Source organism: Danio aesculapii, chromosome 19 (genome assembly GCF_903798145.1).
Source record: "Danio aesculapii chromosome 19, fDanAes4.1, whole genome shotgun sequence".
Taxonomy (NCBI): Eukaryota; Metazoa; Chordata; class Actinopteri; order Cypriniformes; family Danionidae; genus Danio; species Danio aesculapii.
The window spans coordinates 2,203,389-2,225,888 of record NC_079453.1 but is presented as its reverse complement, the minus strand read 5'-3'; the positions used below and the strand labels follow the sequence as shown (position 1 = coordinate 2,225,888).

General features: G+C 34.9%; 1 protein-coding gene across 13 annotated transcripts in view; it reads right to left on the bottom strand.

Annotated features, from left to right (window-relative positions):
• Positions 1-22,500, bottom strand: part of ptk2aa (protein tyrosine kinase 2aa) — a 143,770-nt gene that overhangs the window by 128 nt on the left and 121,142 nt on the right. For 12 of the 13 annotated variants that reach the window (XM_056479579.1, XM_056479572.1, XM_056479574.1 and 9 more), the window contains 6 exons: positions 14,404-14,466; positions 12,415-12,454; positions 10,083-10,177; positions 5,700-5,855; positions 3,034-3,114; positions 1-1,702 (listed from right to left, as the gene is read on the bottom strand). The exon at positions 1-1,702 is cut by the window's left edge and continues 128 nt beyond it. In XM_056479579.1, coding sequence (XP_056335554.1) covers positions 1,496-1,702; positions 3,034-3,114; positions 5,700-5,855; positions 10,083-10,177; positions 12,415-12,454; positions 14,404-14,466 — 642 coding nt within the window. In that variant the 3' untranslated portion in view covers positions 1-1,495. The remainder of the gene's footprint in view (positions 1,703-3,033; positions 3,115-5,699; positions 5,856-10,082; positions 10,178-12,414; positions 12,455-14,403; positions 14,467-22,500) is intronic. The other variant, XM_056479573.1, reaches the window with a different exon arrangement.

The window sequence follows — 22,500 nt, the reverse complement described above, 5'->3', positions numbered from 1 at the left end:
CAGGGCTCCGTACACCCTTAGTGTGGTAAAAAATAACTTTACAGAGGAAAAAGGGTTGATGAAATGAGAAGGCAGCTCTGATTAGAACCATTTACCAAGATGTGCTTCAAGTGCCTGATATGTGACTATATTGACTTCTGTCCCGGAGGAATAATCAGCTCACGCCAGCGCTTCCCTCTTCATACAATAACTGTGATTTCATTTAAAAAATATCTTCAATATGACTGTGATTTGGCTTGAGAGTCTGTACATGAGTCCTGAGCCAACTCCAGAGGAAGATTTCAGGACGAAAGCCCTAAAAACTGAAGATCAGCACCTAGTCTGTTGATGAGCCTTTGGGTTATTGGAGAATCTTCCAGTTGCAGGTTTGAGTAAGACATGAGTCTCAAACTGGATTCCTGGAGGGCTGCAGCTCTGCAGTTTTGCTCCAACCCTAATCAAGGTCTTCAAGACTAAGCAGGTGTGAGTTGGAGTAAACTATGCAGAGCTGAGGCCCTCCAGGAATTGAGTATGAGACCAACTTCATTTCTGGATAACTCAACTCAATGTGATGCTGCAAACATTTATAAAACAAGCACAAGAGTCCAGCACATCCTGAAGAGTCTCTTAAAGGGGCAGTTCACACCAACATCAGTGTTCGGAACCTGCATGACTTTCTTTCATCCATTTTGAAGAGCCTTTGAAGCTGGTTGCCATTGACTACCATAGAATATTATTTCCACAGTGGAAGCAAGCAGCTTCCATTCATCTCCATTGTACAAAGATCTTGCACTTTTCTAGACGTCCCACCTTGCATCAATCAAACTGACTTGAGTTAAACGTGTAAAATTTAGCTGAAACCTGATTAACATGTTAAAATAAAGCCACATAACAGTGTGCATTTTGGAATATTGCATAAAAAAAACAAGCAAAACTTGTCCTATATAAGGGGGAAAATGCATGGAAACATATTTAGTGAATAAACTCCATGTGTATCATGAAAGTGATGTGATTTCTCACATATAAATGGGTGTTTGAGGGTCTTTGCCGTTCTCAAGTGTTCTGCTGATTGTTAAAGGCCTCCGTCAGTCCATCATCACTGTGCTACAGTATTATTCTTCTATTATTAATCCCTCCAGAACGGTCTGCTCTCCTAAAGAGCGTCTCATGCCTCCAAAAGCCACCGCATTCACTTCATGACATCTTGTCTTCTGAGGTGCAACTCACTCATTAAAGAAACACCACAGTGGCGCATCACACTACCCTTCTCTGACTGCTATTTGTGCAAGTCTATCAGGAAGTGATGATTTTCCTCGTGTTTCTCAGTGGATTTAAAGCTGCTTTATTCACTAATGTCTTCATGCAATATTCCAGTTTTGCACAGTAATCTTGGATTAGAATGAGAGGTAATGGCAACCAGTTTCCAGCATTCTTCAACTCACACTGAGCCGATGTTTGGGTGAAGTGTCTCTTTAAGAGCGATGTTCCTCCATGATGATCCAGCCAGCGTGGAGTGTCAGTGTGTGCGGTGGCTCATCTTGAGTCGGGCCTGGTCGATGACGTCCAGCAGGTTTTTGGCATCCACAGCGAGCGCGTGAGCCGCCGTCAGCATCTGCTTCTTGTAGTCCTGCTGGAGGCTGGTCAACATGTACTGCTGAGCCAGACGCATCTTACTGATCAGCTCCGCCAGGTCAGAGTTCAGCAGCTTCTGCGCCATCTCAATCTGAGAAACACACACCGCAGAACTGCAATGACTGACAATCACAGCATGTTTATAATGAAAACAACAACTAAGATACACACTAAAACAATTCTAAACAGGTGTAAATTTACTATTCCAGAACATTTTCATGATGTAATGTCTACATATACATGGTGAATAATAATAAAAACAAAGACGTTCAATTTTATTACAGCATATAATAGAACACACAACAATCTATTTAGATTAAATCAGTTTCTATATCTCTGTAAAACTGATTTTGATCATGCTTACGCAGCACTAACTATGTCAGAGCAAGTTTTTGGCCAAGAACAGAACATAAGTAAAGACAACTAACCTATATTAAAGTTAGGGCTGCACAATATATCATTCCAGCACTGATACTGCAGTGTGTGTGCATCCACAATAGTCACATCACAGGATAAGCAATGTTGGGATTATAGTTTAAATCATAATGGAGTAAAAGTTTATTATCTGCATGCAATTTTAAAGAGATCAGCAAAAAATTACCATCTTTCATCACACCATTCACTTGTTCAAACATTCTTTTCATTGAACACAAACAGAAGATCATTTAATAACTCTATAGTATTCAGCTATAGTGTTAAACTATAGTACTATAGTATTAAAACAAGTGAAGTGTGAGTTAATAGTGAGAACATTTGAATCTGAGTGAACTGTCCCTTTAAGGCCTGTGACTGTGAACATTTCAGAGTGTAACATCCGGCCACAGGTCATTCTTTAATAATGATGTATTAATCAAGATAACTTAATAAAGAGTAAATAATATACAATGAAGACTATGCAGTGTTGATTATTCAATATCTGTAGCTGAATAGTGAATACCTGAAAACTATCATTCACTATCTTTTACCTTTACTATACTTTATTTATCTATGCTTGTAATTTATTTGTTATATATTATTTGAGATTCACGATTCTACAAAATCCCCCCAATCAATCTAAATAAACCGGTTAAATAATTTAGTTTTAGTTTATTTGTTTACAGGGTCAATGCACGTTAATAAACATTACTGTAAAATGTGCCAGAATTAGCCATGAATGGCTATTTTTCATCTGTAGACCCCTTACAGAATGTTAAAAAGTCCCACCTAAAACAGAAGCACAGCATAATAACACTATCATATATAAAATACAATTAAATCATCAGGTGAAATCGTGTTCACATCGCAATATACATCACAGAAATACTGTAATGTCTGATATTTCCAACAGCAAAAGCAAATACTGCAGTAAGCATGTGTGTGTGTGAACTCCATGTAGGCTGTAATATGTATGAATAAAGCAGTAAATCTTGTGTGTGTTCTGACCTCTCTGTGTGTGTGTGCTGGTAACACAGGTATAGTCTCATCCACCGTCGCCAGCAGAGTCCTGAGAGCCAGACCAACATCCTGACAGAACACAAGCATTACGCACACATTACACACGCGCGCACACACACACACACCATATTTCAGACTATGACTGAATCAGATATTGTTGTTGTGATTAATTGCTGTGATTGAGTGTTTATCGTGATATACCACACACAATACTGACCTAAACTGCAAAAAAAAAAGTACAAACAGCACGCTCTATTAAACAGACGTGATCATAAATGTAAAGAAAAAATACATTTAATTGTTTTAAAATTAATTATCCTATTCTGCATCTTTAATTAAGAAAAACAGTCAGATTGTCTCAGAAATAAGTACAATAAAACTAAATCACCTTGTATGACAACATTACAACACTTCAGATGAATTATTATATTGTGCTGCATATTTACTGAAGCAGAAATAGTCTGATGATACATTCACAATAATAATTATTACAAAATAACAATAATTAAAAAATAAATCACAGAGTCCAATAGAAAACAAACATTTGCTGGATAAATACAGAATAAGGTTTCATTTTGTGCAATTCAGAAATTAAACTACAGTATAAAATAAATCTGAAATTCTATGAATGAAGTCAATAATCAGATGAAATTAATTATCACACAACAATAGTGTGATCATAAATGTAAAGAATACACAAGTTCTATATATACCCTAACCCTTTTTTTTCCCCTTTCTTTTTCTTAAACTCTACTATTTTTTATATATATATTTTATATTAATGTTAAGCACCTTGGGTCTGAGAGTAAGCAATTTCGATTCTCTATATGTCTTGTACATGTGGCTGAATTGACAATAAAGCTGACTTTGACTATATATTAAAGTATAATCAAGTCTCATTAGTAAACATTAGTTAATGCATTAAAATCAACAGTGACTTTAGTATGTTAGTATTAGAAAAAACCCTGAATTTGATCAGATATTAACTATTTAATTCATTAAATTCACATATTTTGACCTGATTTTAATGACTTACAGGGCCAGACAGAATCTGCGGACGTTTTTTGCTATTTCTGCGCAGAATTTAGTTAAAAATTGCGGATTTCTGCAGAATTATTTTCGGAGTATCGTTACTAAAAACTTCATATATGAACTAAAAAATAAGAACTTCTAACTTTTTATGTAATATTTACAAAGCAAATCCAATTAGATTCACTTATTTGCTAAACAAAGCAAATCTCACATATAATATCTCTAATAAAAGACAGAAGATATTACTGTACAAACCAGTGGTGTGGTCCTAAAAAAAGGTGTACTATTACCCACCCAACCCGCCATGCTGTATTATAATTTCACCTGAACGTTTCAGAGAGACATCATTCAGTTGACTTCGAAAAACAAATTAAGATGAGAGTTAAAAAACATTTGGTATACAGTTAAAGGGGATGCGAACACACGTAAATTAAGGAAGTCTAATCAGCAACACAAGTGAGTATACTGAGGGTATACGCAATTATTGATCCTCAGACGTCATAATACACAAACAGCTCGTGGAAAAAAGTAGGCATACGGAGTATACGTGCGTATAGCCCCGACTACACCACTGGTGCAAACTGTATTGTACATAAATCAGATGAACATTTTCATATTAGTCAAAAATATTACTGTAATTAATAAAAAAAAAACAGAATAACTATAAATTTACACACATTTACACCAGTAAATAACCAGAATTAATGATGGACTAAACATCTGTGGAATTCTGTGTGCTCAGATTCAGTGTGGGCCTAATTATTAGTCATTACATCATTACAACGCTTCAGATTAATTATTATGATTTAATTATTAGTCATTACATCATTCCGACGCTTCAGATTAATTATTATGATTTAATTATTAGTCATTACATCATTCCGACGCTTCAGATTAATTATTATAATTTAATTATTAGTCATTACATCATTACAACGCTTCAGATTAATTATTATCATTTAATTATTAGTCATTACATCATTACAACGCTTCAGATTAATTATTATCATTTAATTATTAGTCATTACATCATTACAACGCTTCAGATTAGTTATTATAATTTAATTATTAGTCATTACATCATTACAACGCTTCAGATTAATTATTATAATTTAATTATTAGTCATTACATCATTCCGATGCTTCAGAATAATTATTATAATTTAATTATTAGTCATTACATCATTCCGACGCTTCAGATTAATTATTATAATTTAATTATTAGTCATTACATCATTACAACGCTTCAGATTAATTATTATAATTTAATTATTAGTCATTACATCATTACAACGCTTCAGATTAATTATTATAATTTAATTATTAGTCATTACATCATTACAACCCTTCAGATTAATTATTATAATTTAATTATTACATGTTAGGATGTGCATGTTAAATGAATCACCAATGAAGTCTTGATCTTTTGCTGCTGTTAAGATTATTCTGTTATTCAGATTATTATATTAGTATATTATATTATATTAGCGGTTTCATTGACAGTATTATCAAGTGTGTATCATAACCTTATGCATGTTTCATTATCTCATTATATTGCTTTAAAGAGTATTAGCAGACAGCTTCAGACAGTAGATGTTCTCCCATGATGCCGTGCAGCTCACCTTGACCATGGGCACGTACTCCTCAGGCGGCGCGGGCTGAATGCGGCTGGACATCTCGATCACGGCCTTCACCAGCCCCGTCACATTCTCATACACTTTATCATTCGAGCGGTCCAGATTGGCTGTCGGAGGAGGACTGATCTCCTGAGGCTGAAGCTGAACACACACACACACAGCAGTACATCATTATGACAGCAGGTGGCAGCAGCTTTACATCAGAAACACACACACACACACACACACACACACACACACACACGTCAGAAAAATCTGCCATTGCCATTTACTATAGAGCATTTTGAGGGATGTAAACAATAATGGTCCTAACGTTTGACATCTCCATAGCTTCTGAGAATCCAAAAAGTCCCACATGTTGATAAATAACGTTATGATAGCTGGTCTAATATGACTGAATGGCCTCTTGCTACAGATATGAAATAGTTTGACAACAAGCAGGAGATGTTCATGGGCCAATCACACGAGCACACTGAAACGGTCTATACTGCCATATGAATATACATCCAGCAGATGATTTGAGCAGCTCTTGGAAAGATCTCGACTGGGATGACCACGTCTTTTTCTATGCAATGCATCTGCATAAATTATAATAAATTACAGGCATATATAAATATGACAGAGCAAACATAAGCAGTGCTTTCTGGTTTTCTGGAGAGTCAACTAGTATTCAAATAAAGAGATTGAGGAATCAAGTGTAAAATGACTCGGTTATTATCATGTCAATCATTGTGTACAATAATATTAAAATAAAGTTTAATAACATCTTCATCTTTTTAATCTTTAATAAATCATTTAATCCTAAAATGAGACTATTCCAGATACACACATGGTGATATCGATGAAATATGTTGTTCAATCCTAACACACACACACACGCACACACACACGGGTCTTACCCTCCAGGGCTACGTGCAACAGTGCAGCATAAAGCAGGAGAGCGTGCAGAGGAAAGAGCGGGATGCAGAAACACAACACAACATCATTAATGCAAACAAAAGCAAACTCATAAACTCATGCACAGAGAGATGTGTGTGTGTGTGTGTGTGTGTGTGTGTGTGTGTGTGTGTGTGTGTAAGATATTTCAGCTCAAAACACAGTCCACATCCAAGAGAAACACACAGCAGAGCTCCTGCTTGATGCCTTCAGCCTCCTGTCTGATCAGACTTTATACTCTGGAATCTTCAAAGCTTCAGGATTTGCACAAGAATCCACCAGAAGAACAACTCCAGGAGGAAAAGAGAAAGAAATATGAGCTCTTACATAAGAGACGGAGAAAAAGAACAGTGGAGTGATGGAGAGCTTATTTTCATATCACTGACTATTAGAGTTCTGGGGCGACACGGTGGCTCAGTGGTTAGCACTGTCGCCTCACAGTAAGAAGGTGAGTGGTTTGAGTCCCGGCTGGGTCAGTTGGCATTTCCTCTGGAGTTTGCCGTGTTGGTGTGGGTTTCCTCCGGGTGCTCTGGTTTCCCACAGTCCAAACACATGCGCTATTGGGGAATTGATAACCTAAATTGGCCATAGTGTATGACTGTGTGTGTGTGTGTGTGTGTGTGTATGTGAATGAGTGTGTATGGGTGTTTCCCAGTACTGAGTTGCAGCATGAAGGGCATCCGCTGTGCAAAACATATGCTGGAATAGTTGGCGGTTCATTCCGCTGTGGCGACCCCTGATTAATAAAGGGACCAAGCTGAAGGAGAATGAGTGATATTATAGATCTTATTTTTAACATGAATAACTTCATTTCTTAAATTTCCTATAGTGTGGAGTATTGTGACGACTAATATTTCCTAAAAACATTAAAACATGAAACACAACGGTTTCATTATATGCTAAATAAACCTAAACATTTATCCAAGTGCCCTTTTATTAATATACTTTTATTAATTAATATTATCTTTTATTTCAGGTTTATATCTTTTTTAATTAAAGTTAAAATATTATATTATATATTTTTCTGTTTTTATTCGAGTAATTTTAGTACAAGTCAAGCTAAATAAAAATGAGAAATCTTCCTTTTGATTAAATGCAGATGTATAAAACTTTATTAATATTAAATTAAACAATAAATGAAGATCATCTTTATTATTCTTTTCTTCAGTGAACTATAATAAAACAAAAGTCTAAGAAATGATTAAGGAATATTTGCTATCTGACTCGCTTCACCTGCCATGTAAACAGATGAACCACAGGTCGTGTGTGAGTCCCAGTGAACGCTCTTCTCTCTCTATATTCAGAGAAAACAGATTCTCGAGTGTTTGTTCTGAGAAACGACTGGAGTGTTTTCCTCTCTCTTTAATCCAGCTGAATATTCAAGGGCTTCTCATGAGAATCAGCTGAAGGTTAAGAAAACAGGAAAACCAAAAACATTGAGCCAGGCTAAGCTCAGCTCTTATGCAAGAGCAACAGGGCAAAAATAAACACGCTTTCTCCAAAAAAATTCTTGGCGTAGTCGTGTGTGTGTGTGTGTGTGTGTGTGTGTGTGTGTGTGTGTGTGTGTGTGTGTGTGTGTGTGTGCGTGTGCGTGTGTGTGGCACTGTGGCTCTCAACTAATAGTTCCTATAAAACTACAAACAGCTTCATTACTTATTCATTACATGCTAAACAAAGCTGAAATAAGAGAAACTCTTAAATCTCTTTTCACAAAATGATATCAATCTTTGGTGTTCCTCTAACAGCTCAAAATACCATACAGATTAATTATTATACCATGTTGAAAATGCTAATTTTGGGGTGCAAGTAAAAAAACAAGCTGTTTGTGTGTGTCTTTAAATGTAAATGAGCTTCTATTCCCCGCCCCCTTCAGAACAGGGTGGAGTTTTGACACCTTTGCTTTGATGTCACAATTGCGCAGATAAAAACGACCTCACAATTTAGACAATGAAACTCCACCCACAAAAATCCCCTACTGACCATATACGGTGATTACAATAATATGATAATAATAATATAATATAACAGTGCAGTAAATAGATTACATTACGCAACAAGCTGTTCTCATGTGTGTCTTTTTAAATGCAAATGAGATGAGTTTTGATTTTCTCTGCATTAGAGAACTAGATATCAGGAAATAAATATGACTAATGGTTTACATTTATTTAGTTACTGGCAAGTTTTTCCTCAGCAGTAATGGGCGTGTCTCTTTAACACGGTCTATTAATTATGTCCTGCCCACAATTAACATTTTTGTGTCCTGCCCAGGGTAGGTTCTAGGCTAATTCATTCCTTCATTCATTCACCTTCGGCTTAGTCCCTTTATTTAACAGAGGTCGCCACGACGGAATGAACCATTCCAGCATATGTTTTACACAGCAGATGCCCTTCCAGCTGCAACCCAGTACTGGGAAACACCCATATACACTCATTCACACACATACACTACGGCCAATTTAGTTTATTCAATTCACTTCAAGGCTAATACATTATACAATGTGTCCATCAACAGTCATGGGTGGGGCTTGTGAAATGTGATGTCATAACATAGAGATTCTGCAAACGACTTGTTCTGAGACACTGATTATGACTTATGAGGATTAAAACGATTAAAATGGGTGGATCTTTATTATAGCGTGGATCTGTACACACACTGCCAACACATGTTTATGTCCAAACAATATGTAAGAGTTAATTTTGTATAATAGGTGCCCTTAAATTATTCACTTTCAACTAATTTTTCATTCAATTTTTTAATTTAGCTTGGAAAAAAATGGAAAAAAAGGTTTATATATGATCTGAAAGCTGAATAAATAAGCTTTTGTTGATGTTTGTTTTGTTATACTAGTTGTATATTGGCCAAATATTGATAGAATTGCCTTTAAAATGTATTAAAATTGCATATTACAAACCAAAAACTAGATATTGCTAGGTGGGAAATTCTCAAATGGTCTTCATAGATCTGGATATTTACTTAATATTCTAATCATTTTTGATGAAGTAATAATCTATCATTTTGACAATGTATTGTTGGCTATTCCCTGTGCAACTTCACACTTTAATATACAGAAAAATCTAAGTGCTGCCACTTTAAACGACTTAATAAATCTTCTCAACATTCAAATGGAACTTCTTTCTCTTCCTCTGCTGTTCCAGAAGGTTTTCAAGCTCAAGATGGACGTGGATTTTCCCACAAGCGCGGCTCCTCTGAGTGTTTTCTCTCTGAGGTTTGGCTGAACGTTGAGTGTTTTCTGCTGACGGAGATCAACTGTGTGTGAACTCTACATGTGGGCGTTTGAGCGGGAAACTGGAGGATGTTTGGTGGATGAGAGCAGCATGCAGGATACATCAGCCAATCAGCATGCGGCTCTTCAGAACTCGTTATCATCATGCTTGATGGGTGTTAGTTAGTTATGTGTGTGTGTTTGGTACCTTGACACCCTCATTATAGCTGTCGGCCGGGCTCAGGTTAGTCAGGTGAGCTGGAGCTCCGGGACGAGGAGGCTTCTTTGGAGGAGCCACAAGATCTGCAGCACATGAAGAAGATCAGTGTTAATCCACACAATTAAACAACAATCTGCTGATTATTCATTACATAATGCATCAATTTCCCAGATTTCCCCATTTCTCAGGGTTGCGGCTGGAAGGGCATCTGCTGCGTATAACATATGCTGGAATAGTCGGTGGTTCATTCCGCTGTGGCGACAATGTGAATGTGAATGAATGAATGTATAAGCACACATTCTATATGAACGCACCGAAGCACAATGGAGATGTGATTCTGGACCACATATCCAGTTATATGTGATCCTTTTTTAATTTGAGAATTATGCATCACATGAAAGCTGAATAAATACATTTTAGCATTGATGTTAGGACAACATTTGGCTGAGATACAATGATTTGACTCTGAGGTTTTAAAATAAAAGAAAATCCCATATAAAGTAGTCTAAACGAAGCTCTTAGCAATGCATATTACTAATCAAACATTGAGTTTTAATATATTTACAGTAGGAAATGTACAAAATATCTTCATGAAATTGATCTTTACATAATAAAGTCTTATTTTTACTAATACAAGGTATTTTTGGATATTGCCACAGATATACTGGTGCAACATGGTGTCGACTGGTACAATAAAACTGTCCTGCAAAAAAGCAAACCGCTGTTTTCAGACTGATGTGTTTTTTTTAAATGAAGCTTTATAATTATTGTTATAATGGCAAATAAATTTACAGTTGTCAAGAAACATTGCACAGCATGCTGTCATACTGCTATTGACATGCTATCATAGTTATGTATTTTTCTTATGTATGTTATAAGGCAGTGTTTCCCAACCCTGTTCCTGGAGGCACACCAACAGTACATATTTTGGATGTCTCCCTTTTCTGACCCATTAACTTCAGGTGTTGGAGTCTCTTCTGATGTTATGATAAGATGATTCAGGTGTGTTTGATTAGGGAGAGGTTGAAAATGTGGACTGTTGGTGTGCCTTCAGGAACAGGGCTGGGAAACACTGTTATAAGGGTCAAAGACAAAAAGTGTTAGCAAAGAGCAAAATAAAAAGTGCAAAGCAGTTTTAAATTCTTTGTTGTTTTTGTGCAAATTTTAACATTGCATTTTTTAAAGCCTGTGAAATGTCTAAAGTGAAAGAAACGTTACTTATATTATATTTACATTAATAATAATATGAATAGAAGATAATAGTAACTTGTGTTTTAGTGAGAATTGCAGAATTAGTTTTATATTTGAAAGGATTTAAAGAATCTTTGGTGCATTTTTTTTCCAAAGCAAAAGCAGAATAATTCTTTAGCACATTAATATGTTATTGAACACAAACTAACTATAGAAGAATGCCTATATTCTGTAAGACAGTGTTTCCCAACCCTGTTCCTGAAGGCACACCAACAGTCCACATTTTCAACCTCTCCCTAATCAAACACACCTGAATCATCTTATCATAACATCAGAAGAGACTCCAACACCTGAAGTCAATGGGTCAGAAAAGGGAGACATCCAAAATATGTACTGTTGGTGTGCCTCCAGGAACAGGGTTGGGAAACACTGCTGTAAGCAATGCCATTATAATATAGTATTTACCTTTCAGACAAAATCAATATGGAAATTGAATGAACAGAAATATTTTAAATCTGTATTTACACACCAGATATTTAAAATGTCCAGAAAATGACTGAAGTTTTTTAATTATAAATGAGATTAATATTTTAGGTAAAATTGAGCTTTTACAATAATTACTGCATTATCACATAAATATAACATGAGTTATTAATGTTATGCATAACAATATCTTAAAGCCAGTTGACAAACTACATTCCACTACAAGATCCACACTTTTCTAGCAATATCAATCCTGAATTACAGGTTTAGATGAACAAAACACAGTACTTTATTTACTTTAATATTATATTTGTTGTATTATTGGATTTTGTATTAGATTAATTCAAATCAAAACTAATAAAGATCTCATAAATATCCATGGCTTTCCAAAAATCAGGATTTTCCGGGATTATTCCCCAAGTAATTAGTGGATTAAGTGTTGAAGGTTGTGCTTTTGACAGTATTTTCTGTCTTATTAAATAATTCTGTCTTATTTTTCATGATAAAGCCTGGTGTAAATGATTGCAAAACAGTAAATAACTGAAGGAACTTGTGTCACATCAGTCCACAAGCTTATTATTTGTTTAATTCATTTTCCCACATGTGTTGTATGTATCCAGTCGTGTAGATCTGAGATTGTTCATACCGGTTTTGCCGACGGGCTGGTAAACGTGCTGCTTCCCCATCTGAAAGAAAACACAATCACAGACATACAGTAAGTGTTAAAAAAGCTCCTGCTGGTTTTCCTGCAGACTGACTTCCTGCTGCCCACCAGGGCCCTGTGGAATTGTGGGTAGCTTGTGGGAGAGCTAGGCATATTTCAAGCCCAAATCCAAAAAAGATTCACCCATTGAGTCTAGTGTGTGTGTGTGTGTGTGTGTGTGTGTGTGTGTGTGTGTGTGTGTGTGTGTGTGTGTGTGTAATTACAGCTGTATATCATAGACCGTCTGAAGTGATGAAGCTTGTTTTTCACTCATTAGATCAGTCAGAGATCAGGATGGCACTTCTGACTCACAAAAACACCCAGAATGCCTCTGTAATTTACCCTCGCTCCGCTATATCTCCTCTCAGACTCTCAGGCTACATTGACACGAGTGTGTTTTAGTGTTTTACTATGAAAAATGTTAAAGATCTCCATCAACACTAAGCTAAACACATCAAAAACTAAACGCAGGAATCATTTTATTGTACATAATTGTCGGCTAATTGTGGCTAAATAATCAATACAACACTAATTATAAAGGTGTTTGTTACAGATCAACTATTCAACTGCATTGGGAGTCAAGCCTAATGTTATTTAAATGTTATTTGTTGTCAGAACAGATCAAAATCAGACAATCAGACAAACGAATTAATGATGAATAGCACATAATTGTCTATATGGTTATTAAACAAGACAGAAATTACAATAGTACTTATTATAAACTACATTAAATTACTTCATGATTACATTGGAAGCAAATTCTTAAATTGACCAGTGAAGTATACATGCTAATCGTTAAAATCATCCACATAACATTGTGCATGGGGTTTGAATTTGAATAGAACTACAAACACAGGTAAACAGTGTTTAAAAACTACAAACATGGCGGACGAGTGATGTTGACGGTTAAGTGCAGAGGTTCAGATAAAGTGATTTTACTGATTAATAGTTTAAAGCAAACCTTAAAAAAAAGACACTGTGCACTTTTATAAAGACATGTTTGGTTATTAACTTCTGAATGCACAGTTTAAAATCACAGTTATTATGTTTATTTATTTTTTCTCTGATAATCCTGTGACGCTTTTTTCTGTCTTCTGTTAATGTTTGTGTTTTGTTGTTTCGTGGATCTTCTGTAATTTTTTGTGATTAATGTTAATAATATAATAATTTAATACAATAATGTGATATTGCGATACACTATGTCATCCCCTCGAAAATAAGATCCATCTATAGGGTTAATCCTAATAAAATAAATAAAATTCAATTCAAGTGTGTTAAGAAATAAGCTATAAAATGTAACAAATTATTAATATTATTATTACTATTATTAATATTATTATTATTATTATTATTAACTAATGGGACCGTATTGTAAAGCGTGACCAAGACATATCGAACAACTATAAAATGTATAAATCTGCGTATAAAAACTGTGAAGGATTGTGAAAACAGAGCGTAACCATATCAAAACGTGTGCATTTTAAAACTTTATATTAAGTGGCCTTTACTACTATGTACTTGCATCAAAAAGTAAATACCATGGACTTACTGAGTTCATAATGTATTGCAGAACACTGGGGGTGCTCTTAAGGTAATATATAGGCAGGTTTGAGTGGTCAGGTTAAGGTGCAAGAGATGGTCGACAGTGTAATTAAAGATGTAATTACACAGATTAATTACAGATGCAGATACATGAATGTATTGATTAATCATAAGTACAATGTAACAACATGCATATACAGGGTTAATTTCAGTGGAAGCGCATTGCAGTTAAGGCCACCTAATATAAAATGGGAGGAAACTTTTTGAAGAGTGTTGAAGGTTGTGGTTTTAAATGTGAGACTCTGACAGGAAGTGAGAAACAGCTCGGGTGAATTTCCCTGAGCACAGACATACACACACAGGCACATGCAGGGCATGCTGGGAACTCACCGGGGTCTGCAGAGCGGCGTCCTCACGGTCGATGCTGCTGCGAGAGTTCCTGGACTCCGGCTTCTGGACAAACACAAGCCAGAGCTCACATAAACAAAGCAGCGCTCCCGGAAAACACTCAGTCATAGATATATGAGAGAAACCTTCAGCTGATTACATCATCATCATCATCATCATCATCATTCCTCAAGCATAAACAATCCCACAACACTCAAATGATGATTTTGAACTTTGATGATTTTCTACTCAAAATTGTGATTGATTACAGGATTAAAATAACAATAATTTTAAATAGTAATAATAATAACAACAATAATAACAATAATTTAATTTACAGTAATATATATATATATATATATATATTTTTTTATAGTATTTTTTTTAATTGTGCATAGAAATGAATCTTATAAGGAGTCAGTTGTCACTTAAACACAAGTTTTATAGTAATTTTATATTTATAGTAATATTAAGTTTATATAAAGTTAATATTATATTATATTATTATTATAAATATAATGTAAGTAGCATTTGTTTCTCTTTAGATATTTTCCAGGCTTTTAAAAAAAGTGCAATGTTAAAAAGTTACACACAGAAAATAAATTATAATTACAAAAACATTATTATAAATAAACATCAGTAAGAGTTTAATTTTTTTTATTAACTACATTTATAATGTAAACTAAATGTGTTTTTTAATTGCTTGCTTTAATGCTGGACTATTTTTCATGACTTTTCTGAAACTTCATATTAAATTGTCAAAGTTTTCACACATAAACATAATAATTTATTTCAAGTTCTTGTCATTTTGTTCTCTTTTCATTGTAAAAATGCTCAGAACTTTTAAAGACAACATTTACTTGCATTATTTTCCATGTATATAAATAAAAAAGGCTCTTTCTGTATTGGCAGATCTCTCACGACTTCACAAACCACAAAAAAAGCAGCAACAAACTTCACAACTTGCCAAAAAACCCACACAAACTCAACATCGCAGCAAATCCTGCAGTGAGTTACTGCTGCACAAGGCATCAAAAACAGCTCGACAACAGAGACCTTCATGATGAACACCTAGAAACAAACCCATCCCTCTCTAAACAAGCTCAGTTACCGTCTTTCCAAAGCAGAACTTGAAGAGATGCATCCTGTATTTAGAGCGTCCCAGGATAGAGCGCTTGGTGTGTGTGTCCATGAGTGTGTGTCTGCTCTTTCCTTCTGCTGCTGCTGTCAGACTGATAAACTCGGTTTTCTTCTCTCTGACTCCTTCCCATGACTCTCTCTCTCTCTCTGACTCTTTCTCTCTCTCAGAAATGAAGGGTGGAGTTTCAGTTGGTTCCAATTTGACTTTTAGAGCTTAAATAGGGGCAAGAATCAGAGCAAAATTTGCTTTTTACAAACTAACAAATAACTTAATGAATTTTAAAGGGCACCAATTATGCGAAAACCACCTTTATAAGGGGTTTAAACACAGTGGTGTGTCAGCAGTGTGTGTTTCCAGCTTCTAGTGGTAAACATTTATTAATTTTATTTGTTTATAATTACACTTGATATAAACAGTCTGCAGAAACACTTTGATTGACATTCTCCCTTTGTACGTGTCATCAGACGGGGAAAGCCCCGCCCACTAGTGACCATCTCTCCCTCATTAGCATAAATGGCCCTGAGTGAGAAGCAGCCATTAGAAATGTGTTGATAAAATGTCTCTGTTGAACAGAAATTATGGAATACATATGTAAATATTAAAACTGAACATGAGGGAGAATATTTCTGACCTCAACTGAACATACACAGATAAACAAAACTATTAGAAATTCAATAAATACATACACAAATTTAAAAAAGTATAACTTGATTAATTTAAATATCATGAAAACTAAAATATAATACACAATTGTTCATTCATTCAGATAGTTTGCAGTGGTGTAAAGTAAGACATTACAAATACTCAAATGACTGTAATTGAGTAGTTTTTCTCAGGAATTGTTCTTTAAGTAGTTTAATAAATGAGTACTTTTACTTTCCCTTGAGTACATGTTTAGTGCGGTATCAGTACTTTTACTCCACTACTTCCCTTCAACCTGCAGTCACTACTTTATTTTCTCTTGTCTATGGGGATTAGAAGAATCAGTGCTGTGATTCCTGTCCAATCAAATCACACAGAGAAGGTAAATCTCATCATACTGAACGACCTCAGACATGGGTGATTTATAATTACAGCAAACTGTTTGGAAGCATTAAAAGTGTCTACGAAGATGTCCACAATCTTTACACACATTGACCCAGAGACTGTTTAGATGTATGTCACTGATGAGAAGACGAATGTTTACTGTATGATGTCTGAAATGGCTTTAAACACCCAGCAGGCACAAGACGTCAACATGACGTCAGATTGACGTTGTACCCTAACGTCATGGAGACGTGGCATTTTGTTTGGAAATGAAAATCGGGTTGACATCAGAACCTAACATTAGGTCGATGTCAATGTTCAACATCCAACCTAAAATCAACCAAATATCAACGTCTATGTTACAGCTTGACGTTGTGTGGACGTTACCACTAAGACGTCAATCAGACGTTGGATTTTGGTTGCCAACCCTGATGAATAAATGTCAGTTTTGACGTGAGTATGACGTTGGTTTAAGATGTTGGCTCGACGTTGGATATTGGTCACTTTCTAACACAACCTAAAATCAACCAAATATCAACGTCATTTGACGTCGTTATTGGACATCAAGATAATGTTGTCCTTAGACACTGGGTAGACACTGAATTTGGTCACCTGACATCACAACCTAAATCTAACCTAATATTAACTTTTTATGCCGTTGTGTGCCTGCTGGGCAATAACTAAATACACTACAGAATGTTACGTTTACACACATCCACAGATTAGATGTAAATGCATTAGGTTTTTATACCGCAATACTCACTTCTCACTACTCTTGAGTACTTCTGAAAGGTCTAGGGCAAGTAATGGGCAAGTAATGGTACTTTTTCCTCAAGTATGATTTTTCAGTACTCTTTCCACCACTGATGGTTTGTAATAATGTTCTGACTAGTTTTCTATCTCTCCCTCAAAAAAATGTATTTTGTAAAGTATAAAGGCTGTTCACACCGCGATGCTTTTTGCTCGCGTTTTCCGTCGACGTTTAACACCTCGGGACGAAACAAAGGGTGCTAATGTGATCGCACACACCAACATGCAAAATAAAAGTGTCATTTTTAAAGAAACGCCTCACGCTTGTATTTTTGAAGTCAAAAAAATTCTCCACCAATCAGATTGGCACTTTTGTTCAGGTGCCCGGAGCTGCTGAAGTAACAGTAAACGCCACTTAGAGGCGAAAAACAGTGGAGGTGATTCCAGTTTCACTTTCATTTAATGGAGATGAAGATGCACCGAGGTAAGATGAATGTGGAGCTGCTTTTTTCATTGGTGTCGAAGCACAAAGAGCTGTACGACAACCGCAACTGCAATAATGTCAGTCGGAGAGGAGAGTCGCTAATAGGATTTGATGGGGAGTTTCATTTCTTGACTTGCAAGTTTATTAAGCGCCATCTAATGTCGGGGGGTGATTTTGTATGTTCACTCTATAATCTGCTCAACACTGATAAAGAAAAGAAAATAAAGTTTAAAAATTAAAAAACCGCCTGGGTTTGAATGCAGAAAAACGTCTCGAAAAACGCTGACTATAAACGTGAGTGATACGCGTCCCGGTGTGTACGAGCCTTAATGTGTTAGAAAAGGGATGCAAAAATTCTAAATTCTTTCTGCCCACGCTTTCCTATGCTCTCTCTGGTTACACACACACACACAGACACACACAGACGCACACGCACACAGACGCACACGCACACAGACGCACACACACACAACACAACACACACACACAACACACACACACACACACACACACACACACACACAGAGCTGCTGGTCTCAATCACACGCTGCTTTTAAAGAGAGTAATGTTCAGTATGCAAATGTGTGTGTGTGTGTGTGTATGGAAAAGCCAGATCAACCTCTGAATCTGCCAGAAACACAGCTGCGTGGAATTCTGCATCCCACAATGCACTGCTCTCCACTTTCCATTCAGAGTGCTGCTTCTGAATTGTCTGCATCTTACCCCAACACATTAATAAATGTGATCTGGACCACAAAACCAACCATAGGGGCAATTTTAACAGAACTCTGAGGCCTAAAAAATATTGAACAATCCTCTTTAAAGTAGTCTAGATTAAGGTCTAAGCAATGCACAAGTCTAATCAAACAGTAGGTTTACTAAATATTTCAGGGAATAGATCTAATTTTTACTAAAATATTTATACTCCTACAAAAACAGTATTATTAATAAACTTTAAAATGTAAATAAATATACAATAAAATAAAAACATCTCTCAAATATGAATGAAAACTATAATATTATTTGAACATCAGCAAAAGGGCAAAAAACAAAACATAATTGCTGGACTAAAATTAGAATTAGCACAACTTTCATTACATATCTAATAAAAATTATGATATTTTGGTATGAATTATTATGTGAAACAGATTACAAATCAATATGCTCCCCATATTTCCATTATAATGAAATAAGTGTAGATCATGTACTGCTTTTATAATAATATGAGTATAAATTATGTACTGTATTTATAATAATATGAGTATAGAGTATGATGTGGTGGCTCAGTGGTTAGCACTGTGGCCTCACAGCAAGAAGGCCACTGGTTCAAGTCCCTGCTGGGTCAGTTGGCATTTCTGTGTGGAGTTTACATGTTCTCCCCGTGTTGGTGTGGGTTTCAATTCAATCCAATTCATCTTTATCTGTATAGCGCTTTTACAAATGTAGATTGGGTCAAAGCAGCTTCACACAGAAGATTTTAGTGAATTGAAACAGTGTCAGTTCAGTTTTCAGTGCTGAAGTTTCCTCCGGGTGCTCCGGTTTCCCCACAGTCCAAACACATGCGCTATAGGGGAATTGATAAACTAAATTAGCCGTAGTGTATGAGTGTGTGAATGAGTGTGTGTGAATGGGTGTTTCCCAGTGATGGGTTGCAGCTGGAAGGGCATCCGCTGTGTAAAACATATGCTGGAATAGTTGGCGGTTCATTCCGCTGTGGCGACCCCTGATAAATGAGGGACTAAGCTGAAGGAAAATGAATGAAGATATGAAGTATGATGTACTGTACTGATAATATGAGTGAGTATAGAGTGTGTGTGTGTGTTGTGCAGTCTGAAAAGCTCATTCCAGACACTCTGCTGCTTCTTTCCTTTAGAGAAAAGCATTTCCTCTTTCCCTCAATCAAACACCAGAGCAGAGTTTACACGTCTCAGAAACACCATTCCCACAAACCCTCAGTGCCAAATGAAGAGTCCGCCATTGTTTCAGCTGACAGAGAGAAATATTACAGCTAAACACTCCTCCAAATCTGCAGCTTTAGCCTGCGGGATGAGCGTCTGTGTGTCAGATCTGCTCAAGAGTCAATTAAACACTCTCTGAGGCCTCAGGAAACGGAAAATCCACACACACACACACAGAGAGAAAAACAGCACTCTTTAAGATGAGACGCTGCAGGCAAAAACACTGAATACAATATAGAGATTTGGGGGCTTTTTTGGCTTTTCATAGTGTTTTTTAGTCTGATGGAAAGAAAAACAGACAAAATAAATATACTAATAAATAAAAATACCAAAATATACTAAATAAAGAGTTTCTTTTGTTGAACTTGATCCATTGTTGTCTTTACATTTCAATTACATATTTGAAAAGCAGTTTTCTGAAATAGTTTTCGATCATAAACCTCCATGAGCAGCTCTTACACACCAAACTACACACTTTTATTCATATCTAAGGTTTTTTTTAGGTGTCACGGTGGCGTAGTGGGTAGCACAATCGCCTCACAGCAAGAAGGTCTCTGGTTCGAGCCTCGGTTGGCATTTCTGTGTGGAGTTTGCATGTTCTCCCTGTGTTGGCGTGGGTTTCCTCCGGGTGCTCCGGTTTCCCCCACAAGTCCAAACACATGCGGTATAGGTGAATTGGGTAGGCTAAATTGTCTGTAGTGTATGTGTGTGAATGACAGTGTATGGGTGTTTCCCAGTGGTGGGTTGCAGCTGAAAGGGCATCCGCTGCGTAAAACATATGCTGGATAAGTTGGCGGTTCATTCCACTGTGGCGACCCCTGATTAAAAAAGGGACTAAGCCGAAAAGCAAATGAATGAACGAATGAACAACATTATATTCTACAAAAATATATATTTTATAAGTGTTAACAGTATTTTCTTAATTATTGAGTATTAAAATGATTATAAAAGATTGTAAAATAAACTTTAATACCTAAAATGATAATAAATAATAATAATAACAACAACAACAATCATAAAAATAAAATAAATAAATAAATAAAATGACTGGACTGAAACAGGCATTCACAGATTACATTCAGGCCAACGTTAGCATTAGTGTACAAATGACCCATAATTTAATACCTTGTAGTATAGCATTTAAGACTTCTTAATACTCTTTAAGGGCCCTAAATTTCTCTAAATTGACTTATCTACTTTTAATACTTTTGAAGAGCCTGCAGACACCCTGTATTTAAGCATAACAGTTTATAAAAGAATAATCTTCTGCAATCCTTAATGTCATGAATCGACTGGTGCAGTAAGGCAGTGTGTTTGTGGAAGAGCAGGTGCTCACAGATTTATAGCTTTGTTTTGAAGAGTGTATTAGAGATCATCAGCATCATTTGTTCCATCTCTTCTTCTATCTATCTTCAATAACAACATCTGAAGCCAAACACAGATCAACAGGCCATCAACAGCTGATCCTACATCAAACACTCACCTCTCATACTCACTTTCTACACTCAAAAAATCCATCAAAAGCATTTAGGAAAATATCCTGCATTATATTCATATAGTGGGAGAATTATCCAGTATTATATAATAGTGGGACTGGAAGATTACTCATGATTATGATGACATGAACTGGTAGTTTTTTCATTTATATAATCTTAAAGGCAGAGGAGAAAAAACTAATTAATTAAATTATGGATGTTTTTTGAACAAACCTTTATTATACTTATTTATTTTATTTATGAATTAAGAACAATAATAAATGATCTTATTAATTTTTATATTTATCATGATATAATTTAATATTAGAATATTAGCATGAATAGGTTTGTTGTGGTTTTTCTTCATTTGAATGCACATAATTATTTGTTATTTGTAATCTCTAAATATATAATAAATTGTAGCTTTTACATTACATTTTCAGGTACAACTTAGAAATGTGTTAATTTTATTTATTTATTTATTTATTGATTTATTCATTTATTTATTTATTTATTTAAAGCATTATTTTTATTCTTTATAAGTATTTTATTCTAGAAATGTCTATATGTTTCTAAATTAATTTGCATGACTTTCACAGTTAATTTATGTTTACCATAAATTAAAATACTATTACTAGTACAAAATAACAGTGATGATAATAATAACAATAATAATCATAACAACAACAACAACAATAATAATAATCATAACAATAATAACAACAACAACAACAACAACAACAACAATAATAATAATAATAATGATAATAATAATAACAATAATAACAATAATAATAAACATTCTAGTATTTTTGAAGTTATAATTTAAATATTTATGTTCATTGTTTTATTTAAAACTTTACATTTTAAATAAATTTGTATCACTGTTCCAGGCTTAAAATAATAATAATAATAATAATAATAACAACAACAACAACAACAATAATAATAATAATAACAACAATAACAATAATAGTGATAATAATAATAACAACAACAACAATAAAAATAATAATAACAACAACAACAATAATTATAACAACAATAATAGTGATAATAATAATAATAATAATAAACATTCTAGTATTTGAAAATGAGTAATATTCATCTTTTTTTGAAGTTATAATTAAAATATTTATGTTTATTGTTTTATTTAAAACTTTACATTTTAAATGAATTTGTATCACTGTTCCAGGCTTAAAATAATAACAATAATAATAATAATAATAATAATAATAATAATAATAATAATAATAATAATAATAA